Source organism: Somniosus microcephalus, chromosome 11 (assembly GCF_052327205.1).
Source record: "Somniosus microcephalus isolate GS21.2 chromosome 11, FLI_Smic_1.0, whole genome shotgun sequence".
In the NCBI taxonomy this organism is placed as follows: Eukaryota; Metazoa; Chordata; class Chondrichthyes; order Squaliformes; family Somniosidae; genus Somniosus; species Somniosus microcephalus.
Window position 1 is genome coordinate 190297696 of NC_140997.1, and position 13583 is coordinate 190311278.

Genomic DNA, 13583 nt, shown 5'->3' on the forward strand with positions numbered 1-13583 from the left:
CCCACGTACGCCCACGTGCAGTACCCGGATGGCCGGGAATCCACCGTTTCGCTCCGGGACTTGATTCCCTGCCCGACCGGTTCCGCGGACCCGACTGATGGAGGGACCCGCGGGGATGAGGCCGACACTCTGCGCTCCCCCGAAGATGATGCCCTACCTGGGACATCGAGGGATCTGCCGGCTGCCCCGCCGGATCTACTCGGGGAGCCGAGCGCTCCCCATGGAATGGCCACCCTGGACCAGGACGCTGGTCAATCTCTGGCTAACCAACTGGACGAAGCCAGTTCTGCGCCTGTGGGGACCCGCACCCGGAGCCATGATCTCCCCAGCCTCCCTCGGGTTGATCAGAGCAACACGGGCCCTGTCGATCCACCGGCATGGATCAAGCGGCCCAGGGACCAAGACACAGTCCGGGGAGACATGCCTTCTGGCCATAAACAAAAATCTAAAAGACTGCGGCTATTCGTGGTCCGCCTAATCCGTTAAGAGGAACACGTCGGACTTCCAAATCTTTTAGGCAGGAAGAATGTCATAAATTTCATCATCGAGAAACTACCTATGAAATAACACTGGACGGCCAGCTGGTGGCGCCGTCCAAGGAGTATAAATACTTGGGCGTGGGCCCCAGCTTGCCCAGGGACATTTTGTAAAGACAAGGAGCTAGTGGATACAACTAGATTTCCATGTTCTGAAACAAGTTGATTAAAGCCTTGCTTTATGCTCAAACCAAGTGCGTAATGAATTTTATTACGTCACATACATTTAAAATTAGCTTAGGTAAATTTTGGCCCATTTTAAAATGTTTAAACTTATTTTTCAAAAAATTACATTTTTATTTTAAGTGCTTAATTAAACGGTCTTTTCATTCATTTTGAATGTGATCATTTATTTTTATTTAAGTGGCGTGAATTCTTATTTGGTGATTTCTAATATGCTTATGGGGATTCTGTACATAAATGGAATCGCCTGCAGACCGAGGACCCGAAGAGTCCGAAGCTCCAGAGACACCAGGTACATTCAGATTTTTTCGTGGTTCGGGACGTATTCTTCTGTCACGCCTCCAACCGCAAATTTAGTCTTGATCGTTTATTGCAACATTCCAGAAGAGGGTTGAGAAGAACATTTTGCAAAGGTGGATGTGATTATGAGTTTAATTCTATGTTAGATGTTTGGATCAATTTCACACCATGTCTGCTAACTGTTTCATACAACCCACGGCGGCTTTGATTTGAGCGTACCAAACTTTTATCTGGAGGCCTTGTGTTTCTTGGAACTAAAATATATGGTCTTGACGCCACCTGTTGTCTATATCAAAGCACAATAGTGAGCCTTTTTGTAAGTCACTGTTTCCTTTTAGAAGCTGGATTTCTGAATATATTTAATAAAAAGATTGTGATTTTGTAAAATATCACAGATACAGAATAAGTATAATACACAGTATGCCTCACTCATTTCTCTGTGAATTTTGTAAGTAGTGGTTGGTACATGATGCCAGATGGTATAAATACTCAGCCATTCATAACCATAAATGACAGTACATGTTTTATAATGTTGAGAGATACATAGTAATTCATCAATCATCTGGTATTCTGAGTTAGTTTTGGGCAAGCATTTGTACACAAAAAGCCAAATAAGGCCATAGAGGAACCCAGTACTTGTCTGTGATTCATCCACTGACTGACAGTTATTTTTATATACAATATATATGTAGAAGTTCCTGTTACAAGATTTGGGTCTTCCCTATGTATTCTCTTGGATACAGCTGTACTGATCACGTCCATAAGCAATTTAAGTAAAGCATCTTATGTACAAGAGTGTACCAATACTGACCTTTATGCAATTATATGATAGCGTAAGGCAGTGTTGTAACAATCAGATCCTTTTGTGGTCTGAATTGGATATTGTGCCTTTCACATGTATCTTCGTGCGCTTCTCCGATCTTTCTAATGCTGGACTAAAACACTTAGTAGGACAAGTTAATGAACAGTTTTTAACAGATGCAAGCAGATCTCACCTTGATTCAACTAACTTCACAGCCCGTGTCAAGAATCAGAAAAATAATTAATATTCCACACTATTTCTATTATAGCAGGCTTGCTTGATTTTCCCGGTGAGCCTACTGATCCTGGGTTCGGGATGAGTGACTTTTCCCTCATTAGGTCATGCTTCTTCAATGCTCTAGCTGGCTAACTGACTGCTCATGTGTCCTTGTCCTTTTCTCTCTATGATCCTAGTCAGTGGGAGGGCTGCCCTTCTGACTTCTTTCCTGTTCAGTGATTCACTAGTAGGCCTATCAATGAAACCCGTTATTCCTCCTGCCACCCCCACTCCCCCCAGGTGTTGTTTTAAAGAAAGCATCTCCTATGCTTCTTAAGATGAATATGAGCTTTTATTCTTTAATGAGCCTGGGAAGAGAACATTGACCCTTATTGTATCATTTTGAAGTAGACATGAGCGTTCCACAAACTGGCTTGTCTGGCTTTAATACCTGGCCTATTAACAAATAGACTCTTCAGCTAAGCGGCATCAGCTTGTAAGTTTTTAACCCTGTGCAAAATCACCTTGTTCTGAAACACAACACTTAAAACATAACTCCTTCACAAATCTGTTCCGTGAAAAGAATTTTTTTCTAAATTCTGTAATAGAAAAATTCTTATTTGATAAGCATCGCCAGATTTGTACTGGTATGTTAACTCAAAAAAGTGAGGGGGCTATTCATAATGAAGAGTAATGGGCTTGTGATGTCTAGATATCAAGTTAGATATTTATCTGGTTGAGAACACAATTAAATTTGATACGGATAAATGTCGACATAAATGATGATCAGATCTCAGGAACATGATGATTCCTCTGCTGCAGGGACCACGGAAACACCATTGGTAAAACAGAACTGGCCAGGGTTGAATATCATAGGTTGCAGTGTTACACTGAAATCCTGGAATTTTACTAGTTTGCTTCAAGGGGCTCGGAAGAAATTTCACAAGCCTTCATCTCTGAAGTTTCAGATGTAGTTACTCATCTCCCTCAGGAGATTTAAATAAATTGGACTGTTCATGAAAGGGCAGATCATACAGTCTGCAAGGAATGGTTTAATGGTATGAATGGCTTTTTCTCGTTTAATTTCTTTTGTGTTTCTTTGTCCGAGGTACATGAGAATTGATGTTTCGTATTGTCATTGGTAGAAAATGACAGAAAAATAATCTTCAAGCACTGTGCACAGGTCACAGGAAAATAATTTTCTGAAAATGCATGATGCCAGAGTTGTTTGCTTACAAAACTTAATTGCAACATGCTGTTGTACCAGAATCACCTTATGTAAGGTATTTTGCTTATGACCAGGGGCTTTAGAAATCTGTCACCAAAAAGTTAATTTCTGCATTAAGCATGATAATGTAGATTGTATGTTAAATCTGTCCAGTGTTGGGAATATCTCATAATAAATATTTTTTTAAATGCTGTTTAAAAACCAAGCTTTTTATTTTGAACAGTCCTGTATTTTAAGCTCTTCAAAATAGTTTACTGTGTTCAGCCTCTGTCTTCTCTATGAACTGCTCAGCTCTTTGAAGTACTAGCCATCATTTAAAGCTTAGCTATCAGACCTGACTTTTCACTGGGGTAGGTGGACTAGCTAGTTATTAAGTGGCAGCCAGCTAAGCTGATGGCTTTTTGTTTAAAGTACTGGTATTTACAACATTAGATTTCTTTGTATATTTAAAGTGCCTGTCAGTACAATGTTGCTTGTTAACAGACAGCCACAGTAACTAGCTGTAACTGGTTTTATATTCAAAAATCATGTACTTGACTCATTGGCGCAGTAAACAGGCTTATTGCAATTGTGAGAAATTTAATGTTGAGGTTGTGTTCACTATACTAGAAGGTGGAATTTTTAAGTGCTGGTGCTTCAAATATGAGGCAAAATCTAGCAATCCCACACTCCCATCAGGCGACTGTGCTTTAAGGGAATGTGGGTCAGAGAATTGGCACTACGGTGCTATCGCTCTATCTCTGACTCATGTTCCCTTCAAGCAAAGCTCCTCACTGGGAGCACACTATTGTTGAATTTACCCAGGTCAAGCAGCTCATCAGGGAATTGAACAGTTATGCCCCAAGGTTCCAAAGTTCGCCCCCTCTTGTTCCTCAGCTATGTTCTGCCACGAAGCTATATTATCTACAAGTAAGTGATCAGCAATTGATACCCAGCTTAACTTATCCACCACCACTTTTAGTTCCACAACTGTCACTGTGCTGTTTGATTGTCTGTCTGACATCAAGTCATGGATGAACCAGAATTTTCATTACTAGCAACACCAATAATGTTCAGTCCCCATCAGTTGCTCCACACCCAAGTCCCTAATTCCATCTGACTTCCTGGACACCTGCTCATGATTAACTCAACAATGATTCTTGAGATCGGAAGTGCCGGTTTTTAGCACATGCACTTCACATGCCTGAAACCGGCACTTGTGAGGCCCCTACAGGTGAGTGCACACCCGTGGTGGTCGGAAAATACGGGACTATATAAATGTTAGTAGTTGTAAGGAGCTGGGGTTAATCCCCATGCAGTTTATACACTTCACTAGAAGCATGGGAGGCTCAGAGGCTGGATTCACAGTTTTTTAGCGAATGAGTGCTGATTTCTTGCGATCTAAATTAACTTCCAGTCTTCTTATCGTGTCTACGGACAGTCTATACATAGCCCAGCCAGAACTGGACACATTTTTGCGCCTTGTTGGATTCGGCAAGATCTGCAACAGTGCAGGGTTCCTCTAACGATGGGCATTGCAGGAGATGTTGCATAGTCTGTGCCTCAGTTCCACATTTTCCAGTGTAAATGCATCTAAAGTTAAGAAGCTGAGACCAGTGAAGTTAATCCACACATTAAAAACTTCAGCTGCTGAGCAGTATGAAAGTAGAGAAATGTGTGAGGATTTAGCAAAGTTCAAATACAGAATAGAAGGACCCTGCTTACGGCTCTCAAGTTAGCAAAAATACATAAAATGCCTCAATCTACCTCATATTTAAAATTCCTAATATTGACGCAGACTAGATCAAGCGACATGGGGTTAACTTCTTTCACTTTAATAAGAGCATATATGCATGGAAATTAACGTAATTTCTTCCTTTCATATATTTATCCGCCTACCCACATATGCAACCATCAAAAGCTCCAGAAGCATGACCAAGAGACACCTGAAGAATCACACCAGTGGAGGACAGAGGAGGAGATGGCATCAGAGGCTGCTGACCTCAGAAATTACTTCATCTAGTCAATGACAGCTACAGTATGTTTTCTTTTGATCTTTTACATATATGGACTTAGATTTATTACAATTGTGTGTCAAATGGTAATGTTCAGAAAAGATAGGGGAGGGAAAAAGGGAGGTGGGGTGGCAGTGTTGATTAAGGAAGACATTGTAGCGTTGGAAAGGGAGGATATTCTTGAGGGGACAAGGACAGAATCCATTTGGTTAGAGTTGAGCAAAAAGGGTATGATCCCGCTATTGGGGGTATTCTATAGGCCTCCAAATAGTGAAAGGATGGTAAAGGAGCAAATCTGCAGGGAAATTGCAGCGATATGCAAGAGCTATAGAGTTATGATAGTTGGGGGACTTTAATTACCCAAATATTGATTGGGATAATGCGAGGGTAAAGGGAAAGGAGGGGGGAGGAATTTCTGAAATATATTCAGGAGAATTTCCTTGACCAATATGTTCTTGGCCCAACTAGGAAGGAGGCATTGCTGGATCTGGTGCTGGGGAATGAGGTGGGCCAAGTGGACCAAGTGTCTGTGGGAGAACACTTGGGTACGAGTGATCATCGTATCATAAGATTTAGATCAGCAATGGAGAGGAGCAAGGAACAATCTAGAGTGGAACTTCTAAACTGGAATAGGGCTAACTTCAGTGGGATGCAAAAGGATCTAGCCAGGGTTAAATGGAACCAAAGACTGATAGGAAAAACTAACGGAACAATGGGTGATCTTTAAGGAGGAGATGTTCCAAGTACAGGCTAGGTACATTCCAACAAGGGGGAAGGGTAAGGGAGCCAAAGCAAGGGCTTCTTGGATGACGAGGTAGATAGAGAAGATGATGAAACAAAATAAGAGGGTGTATGATGCATGTCAGGTGAATTCTTCAAGGGAGAACCAGACCAAATACAGTAAGTTGAGAGGGGATGTGAAGATGAAAATAAGATTGGCAAAGAGAGAACATGAGAGTAGAATGGCGGTTAACATAAAAGGGAACCCAAAAATGTTCTACTGGCATGTAAACAGTAAGAGGCGGGGTGGGGCCTATTAGAGACAAAGAAGGTCAAATATGCTTAGAGGCACAGGGCAAGGCTAGAATACTCAACGAGTACTTTGTATCGGTGTTTACTAAGGAAGTGGATGCTGACCAAATATCGGTAGAAGTGGAAAAGGTAGAAGCAATGGAAGGGGTGAAAATTGATAGACAGGCTGGGTATGCTTAGAGTGGATAAGTTGCCTGGTCCAGATGGCTTGCATCCCAGGTTGCTAAGGGAATTGGGGGAGGAGATAGTGAAAGGGCTTGCCATAATTTTCCAATCTTCCCTAGATGTGGGGGAGGTGCCTGAGGATTGGAAAATGGCAAATGTGACACCATTGTTCAAGGACAATCCTAGTAACTACATGCCGGTCAGTTTAACATCAGTGGTGGGTAAAGTTTTAGAAACAATAATCAAGGAAAAAATTAACGGGCACTTGGAGAGGTTTAAGCTAATTAAGGAGAGTTAACACAGATTTGTAAAGGCAGATCGCGTTTGACTAATCTAATTGAATTTTTTGATGAAGTCGTCATCGTACGTGTCTTCACACTGTTTCCTTTGGGGAACTGTATAAAGTGGTGGAAGGATTTCTGGCTGCGATTAACGCTCCTTCCGTGACCGTAACCATCTTCGTACCAGCCATTAGGGTGGTTAGTCCTATGGCGGGAGGGTTTTACGGGCTCCCACAACCCATACGAGGTGGGGGGGCCACCCACACCCATGGACGCAAGTATCCCGCTGGATGTCAACCCAGAATTTAGAGCCGGAACTCCGACTCCACTTGCCGGGACTGTCTGGAGCGGGGTTCGAAACCCTGCGCCTTCTGGCCCAGCGGCGGGGATACTACCGCTCCGCCAAAGGCCCACTCCTTTGATGAAGTAACAGGGAGGATTGATCAAGGGAATGCAGTGGATGTTGTCTACATGGATTTTTGGAAGGCGTTTGACAATGTACATATAGAAGGCTGGTTAACAAAATTGAAGGTCATGGAATAGGTGGGTCAGTGGCAGCTTGGATAAGGAATTGGCTTAAGGACAGAAAACAGCGAGTTGTGGTAAATGGCTGTTTTTCTGACTGGAGGATGGTAGACAGTGGTGTTCCCCAAGGGTCAGTGCTGGGGCCACTTTTTTTAAATATATTTAAATGACCTGGATATTGGATTACAGAGTAGAATTTCTAAATTTGTTGATGACACCAAACTTGGGGGTGTGGCAAACAGTGATGATGATACCAATTGACTGCAACAGGACATAGAAAGGCTAGCAGAATGGGCAGACAAGTGGCAGATGGAATTTAATACAGAGAAGTGTGAGGTGATGCATTTTGGCAGAAGGAACAGGGAGAGGCAATATATACTTAATGGCACAGTTTTAAAGAGTGTGCAGGGACAGAGGGACCTGGGAGTTAATGTGCATAGGTCCCTGAAGGTGGCAGGACATATTGAGAGTGGTTAACAAAGCATATGGGATCCTGGGCTTCATAAATAGAGGTATTGAGTACAAAAGTAGAGAAGTTATGCTGAACCTTTATAAAGCGCTGGTTAGGCCACAACTGGCATGACCAGTTCTGGTCATCATATTTTACGAAGGATGTGAAGGCCCTTGGGAGGGTGCAGAGAAGATTTCCCAGAATGGTTCTGGGGATGGGGGATCTTAGCTACAAGGACAGGTTGGAGAAGCTGGATTTGTTTTCATTAGAGCAAAGGAGGTTGAGGGGTGATTTGATAGAGGTGTACAAGATTATGACGGGTTTGGATAGGCTAGACGGGGAAAGGCTGTTCCCACTAGTTGATGGTACAAGGACTAGGGGACACAGATTTAAGGTTTTGGGCAAGAGATACAGGGGGGGGAATGTGAGAAAAACTTTTTTACGCAGCGAGTGGTGATGACCTGGAATTCGCTGGTGATGGAAATGGTGGAAGCGGAGACACTCAATGTTTTCAAGGGGAGACTGGATAGGCACTTGAGAGAAATAAATTTGCAGGGTTACCTGGATAGAAAAGGGGAATGGGACTGACTGGATTGCTCTACAGAGAGCCGGCACGGACTCGATGGGCCGAATGGCCTCCTTCTGTGCCTCTATGACTCTGACATTTTAATACATGGACATTTTAGAAGACAAGTAACATTGGACAGCATCCACTATTACCTACATGAAAAATAATTGTTTTGGTCAATTGTAATGCCCTGGCTTGTTGGCCCTATATTACTGTAATATTGTATGATTTTCAGCCAAGAATCAAAGGAACTTCAGGAGTATGGAGAATTCAGAAGATTAAACCAGTGAATGCTCTTACCTGAACTGTGTATGGAATCAAAATGGCTGTTAAATTACAACTACTACTGATCAAGCAATATTTGAAACTTTAAGATCATCAGCTTTGTGTGTCATCAACCAATGATATATCCATTGTATCTTTGGTGCTTGTAAGCCTGTAGCAATGTAATTGTACCCTTCTAAGATGTGACTCTTGCATGTTGTAGTTATAGGCACCTATCCTAATTCCTCTGCTTATCCTGATTTAATTGGTTGGATTAGAACCCAGCTTTTGATTCAGTGGAAACTGTGTCATTCAATATGGACGAGCCTATGCTGATGTTCATGATACCATTAAAGTATGCTATAAATGTGTAGCAATTTTCTAATGATCTTAGTTTTATGTTTTACGATTATGATAATGAGAAATTTATAGCATATAAAAGAGCTGATAATATGGCTATATTTTCCACCCTTTGCTCATCATTGTGAAAAAGGAAATGTGAGTATTAAATGGGGAACACTTTAGAATCATAGAATCGTTACAGCACAGTAGATGGCCATTCAGCCCGTCGAGCTTGTGCCAGCTCTCTTGCAAGAGCACTTAAACTAGTCTCAATACCCCGCCCTTTCTCCGTAGCCCTGCAATTTTTTTTCCTTCAGGTACTTAACTAATTCCCTTTTGAAAGCCACGATTGAATCTGCCTCCACCCCCTTTCAGGCAGTGCAATCCAGATCCTAACCACTCGCTGCGTAAAAAAGTGTTTCCTCATGTCGCCTTTGGATCTTCTGCCAATCACCTTAAATCTGTGTCCTCTGGTTCTTGATCCTTCTGCCAATGGGAACAGTTTCTCTCTTTCTACTCTGTCTAGACCCCTCATGATTTTGGACACCTCTATCAAATTTCCTCTCAACCTTCTCTGCTCTAAGGAGAACAACCCCAGCCTCTCCAGTCTATCCACATAACTGAAGTCCTTCATCCCTGGAACCATTCTTGTAAATCTTTTCTGCACCCTCTCTAAAGCCTTCACATCCTTCCTAAAGTGCAGTGCCCAGAATTGGACACAATACTCCAGTTGTGGCTGAACCAGTTTTTCATAAAAGTTCATCATAACTTCCTTGCTTTTGTACTCTATGCCTCTATTTATGAAGCCCAGGATCCTGTATGCTTTTTTAACCACTTTCTCAACCTGTCCTGCCACCTTCAACGATTTGTGCACATATACCCCCAGGTCCCTCTGTTCATGCACCCCTTTAGAATTGTACCCTTTAGTTTATATTGCCTCTCCTCGTTCTTCCTACCAAAATGTATCACTTCGCACTTTTCTGCTTTAAACTTCATCTGCCACATGTCCGCTCATTCCACCAGCCTGTCTATGTCCTCTTGAAGTGTATCCCTATCCTCCTTACTGCTCCAAGTTTTGTGTCATCCGCAACGCTTTAAATAGTGCCCTGTACACCTAAGTCCAAATTATTAATACATATCAGGAAAAGCAGTGGTCCTAGTACGGACCCCTGGGGAACACCACTGTATACCTTCTTCCAGTTCGAAAAACAACCATTCACCACTACTCTTACTGTCACTTCTTGTCACTTAGCCAATTTTGTATCCATGCTGCCACTGTCCCTTTAATTCCATGGGCTTCAACTGTGCTGGCAAGCCTATTATGTGGCACTTTATCAAACGCCTTTTGGAAGTCCATGTATACCACATCAACCGCATTGGCCTCATCAACACACTCTGTTACCTCATCAAAAAATTCAATCAAGTTAGTTAAACATGATTTGCCTTTAACAAATCCGTGCTGACTTCCCTTAATTAATCCACACTTGTTCAAGTGCCTGTTAATTTTGTCCAGGATTATCGTTTCTAAAAGCTTCCCCACCACCGAGGTTAAGCTGACTGGCCTGTAGTTGCTGGGTTTATCCTTACACCCTTTTTTGAACAAGGGTGTAGCATTTGCAATACCCCAGTCCTCGGGCACCACCCCCGTATCCAAGGAGGATTGGAAGATTATGGAGAGTAGCTCTGCAATTTCCACCTTTACTTCCCTCAGCATCCTAGGATGCACCCATCCAGTCCTGGTGACTTATCTACTTTAAGTACAGCCAGCCTTTCTAGTACCTCATCTTGATCAATTTTTATCCCATCCAATATCTCAACTACCTCCTCTTTCACTATGACTTTGGCAGCATCTTCTTCCTTGGTAAAGACAGATGCAAAGTACTCATTTAGTACCTCAGCTATGCCCTTTGCCTCCATGCGTAGATCTCCTTTTTGGTCCCTAATCGGCCCCACCCCTCTTACAACCTGTTTACTACTTATATGCCTACAGAAGACTTTTGGATTCCTTTTTATGTTAGCTGCCAGTCTATTCTCATTTTCCCTCTTATTTCCTTTTTCACTTCCCCTCTGAACTTTCTGTATTCAGCCTGGTTCTCACTTGTATTCTCAACCTGACATCTGTCATATGCCACTTTTTTCTGCTTTATCTTACTCTCTATCTCTTTCGTCATCCAGGGAGCTCTGGCTTTGGTTCCCTAGTGGGAATGTACCTCGACTGTACCTGAACCATCTCCTCTTTAAAGGCAGCCCATTGTTCAATTACAGTTTTGCCTGCCAATCTTTGATTCCAATCTATCCGGGCCAAGTCCATTCTTAACCCACTGAAATTGGCCCTCTTCCAATTAAGTATTTTGACTCTAGATTGCTCTTTGTCCTTTTCCATAGCTAACCTAAACCTTATGATACTATGATCACTGTTACCTAAATGTTCCCCTACTGAAACTTGACCCACCTCAATTCCCAGAACCAGATCCAGCAATGCCTCCTTCCTCGGGTCAGAAACGTACTGATCAAGAAAGTTCTCCTGAACACACTTCAGAAATTCTTCCCCCTCTGCCCTTTACACTATGACTATCCCAGTGTATATTAGGATAATTGAAGTCCCCCATTATCACTACTCTATAGTCCTTGCACCTCTCTGTAATTTCCCTGCAAATTTGCTCCTCTATATCCTTCCCACTAGTAGCTGGCCTATAGAATACACAAAGTAGAGCAATGGCACCTCTATTGTTTCTTAACTCTAACCAAATAGATTCTGCCCTTGTCCCCCCCAGGACATCCTCTCTCTCCAGCACTGTAATATTCTCCTTAATCAATACTGTCATCCCACCTCCTTTTTTTCCTTCCCTATCTTTCCTGAACCCTTATATCCAGGAATATTTAGTACCCAATCCGGCCTTTCTTTGAGCCAGGTCTCTGTTACAACATCATATTCCCATGTGGCTATTTGTGCCTGCAGCTCACCAACCTTATTTACCACACTTCATGCGTTTACATACATGCACTATAAACCTATTTTAGACATTCTTGTATTTTCTCTTAGGCTGCCCTCACCTAATACTGCACTATCTCTTACTCTAGTGCTATCTGTATCTCCCACTCTTTTGTGCACCATGTTTCTCTTTTCTAATGCTACATCCTGGTGCCCATCCCCCTGCCAAATTAGTTTAAACCCACCCCAACAGCACTAGCAAACCCCCCCGCGAAGGTATTGGTCCCGGCTCTGTTGAGGTGCAGCCCGTCCGGCCTGTACAGGTCCCACCTCCCCCAGAACCGGTCCCAATGTCCCAGGAATCTAAAGCCCTCCCTCCTGCCATCTCTCCAGCCGCACAATCATCTGCTCTATCCTCCTATTTCTATACTCACTCGCGCGTGACACCGGGTGTAATCTGGAGATTACTACCTTTGAGGTCCTGCTTTTTAATCTCTTTCCTAGCACCCTAAAATTTGACTGCAGGCCTCATCCCTCTTTCTACCTATGTCATTGATACCAATATGGACCACAACCTCTGGCTGTTCACTCTCCTCCTTCAGAGTGTTCTGCAGCCGCTCAGTGACATCCTTGACCCTGGCACCAGGGAGGCAACATACCATCCCAGAATCACATCTGCAGCCACAGAAACGCCTGTCTGTTCCCTTAACTATTGAATCCCCTATCACTATTGCTTTCCCGATCTCCCTCCCCGCCACCCCTGTACAGCTGAGCCACCTGTGGTGCCGTGGACTTGGCTCTGGCTGTACTCCCCAGAGGAACCATCGCTCTCACCAGTATTACTGGTTGGAGAGCAAGATGCACTCAGGGGACTCCTACATTACCTGCCTGGTCCTCCTTTTCTGTCACCCATTCCCTCTCTTCCTGCAAACTCTTAAGCTGCGGGTGACCACCTCCTGAAACGTGCTATCCACGTAGCTCTGAGCCTCACGGATGGACCACAGTGACGCCAGCTGCTGCGCAAGCTCCAAAACCAGGAGCTCGAGTTCCTCCAGCTGGTGACACTTCTTGCACATGTGGTTCTCCAGGACATGGGAAGCTTCCTGGATTTCCCACGTGACACAGGATGTACATTCCATTGGAGGTGCAATGAGGTGCCCTGCCATATCTCTCTTTAAAAGACTATTAACTAACTTAGCAGAAATAAACTTAAAACTTAAAAATAACGCTCACCAATCAGCTCCTTCCCTTGTGCTGACGTCGCTTTACGTTTTTTACTCTGACGTCACCCTTTCAAATTCTGCCTGTGTTGAGTTGCTCAGCTCTCCCTTTTTTTTTTTACCACCTCCTCTTTAAATTCGGTCCTCTGTTAAATGTTGCAACTCTGAAGGCAAACCTTGACATTTTCAAATCATTAAAAAAAAATTGTACTGATCTTTTTGTTTGTTTTTTTCAACAATTGTTTCCGTTGAAGTCCATACTATTTCAGCACTTGAGCCAAAATCGCAAAGTAAATCAATTAGTTCTTGATATATGAAATGTTGTTCAGGCTAATTTGGTGTGATCATTGTTGCTGTGCAGATCACTGTTTCTGTTATCCTCTCTATCCCTGTCGTGCTCACTAGTTTTATAATCCAGTGAGTCATTCACGATATCTGTTTTCTGCATGTCAGCGCTCATAGCTAGCATCCGCTTCTCTGAAACCTGACTGCAGATCACACATTCTGGATTTGCACTCCAATCACTGTGGATAGATCAGAGTAG

The 13583-nt window shown here is 43.1% G+C and overlaps 1 protein-coding gene across 3 annotated transcripts in view; it reads left to right on the forward strand.

Moving 5' to 3' along the window:
• The window catches only part of fhit (fragile histidine triad diadenosine triphosphatase), a 1230589-nt gene extending 1217335 nt beyond the window's left edge, over positions 1-13254 (forward strand). For all 3 annotated transcript variants that reach the window (XM_086001534.1, XM_086001536.1, XM_086001535.1), the window contains 2 exons: positions 5166-5282; positions 8517-13254. In XM_086001534.1, the coding sequence (XP_085857660.1) occupies positions 5166-5267 (102 nt within the window). In that variant the 3' untranslated portion in view covers positions 5268-5282; positions 8517-13254. The remainder of the gene's footprint in view (positions 1-5165; positions 5283-8516) is intronic.
• Positions 13255-13583: the final 329 nt, after the last annotated feature.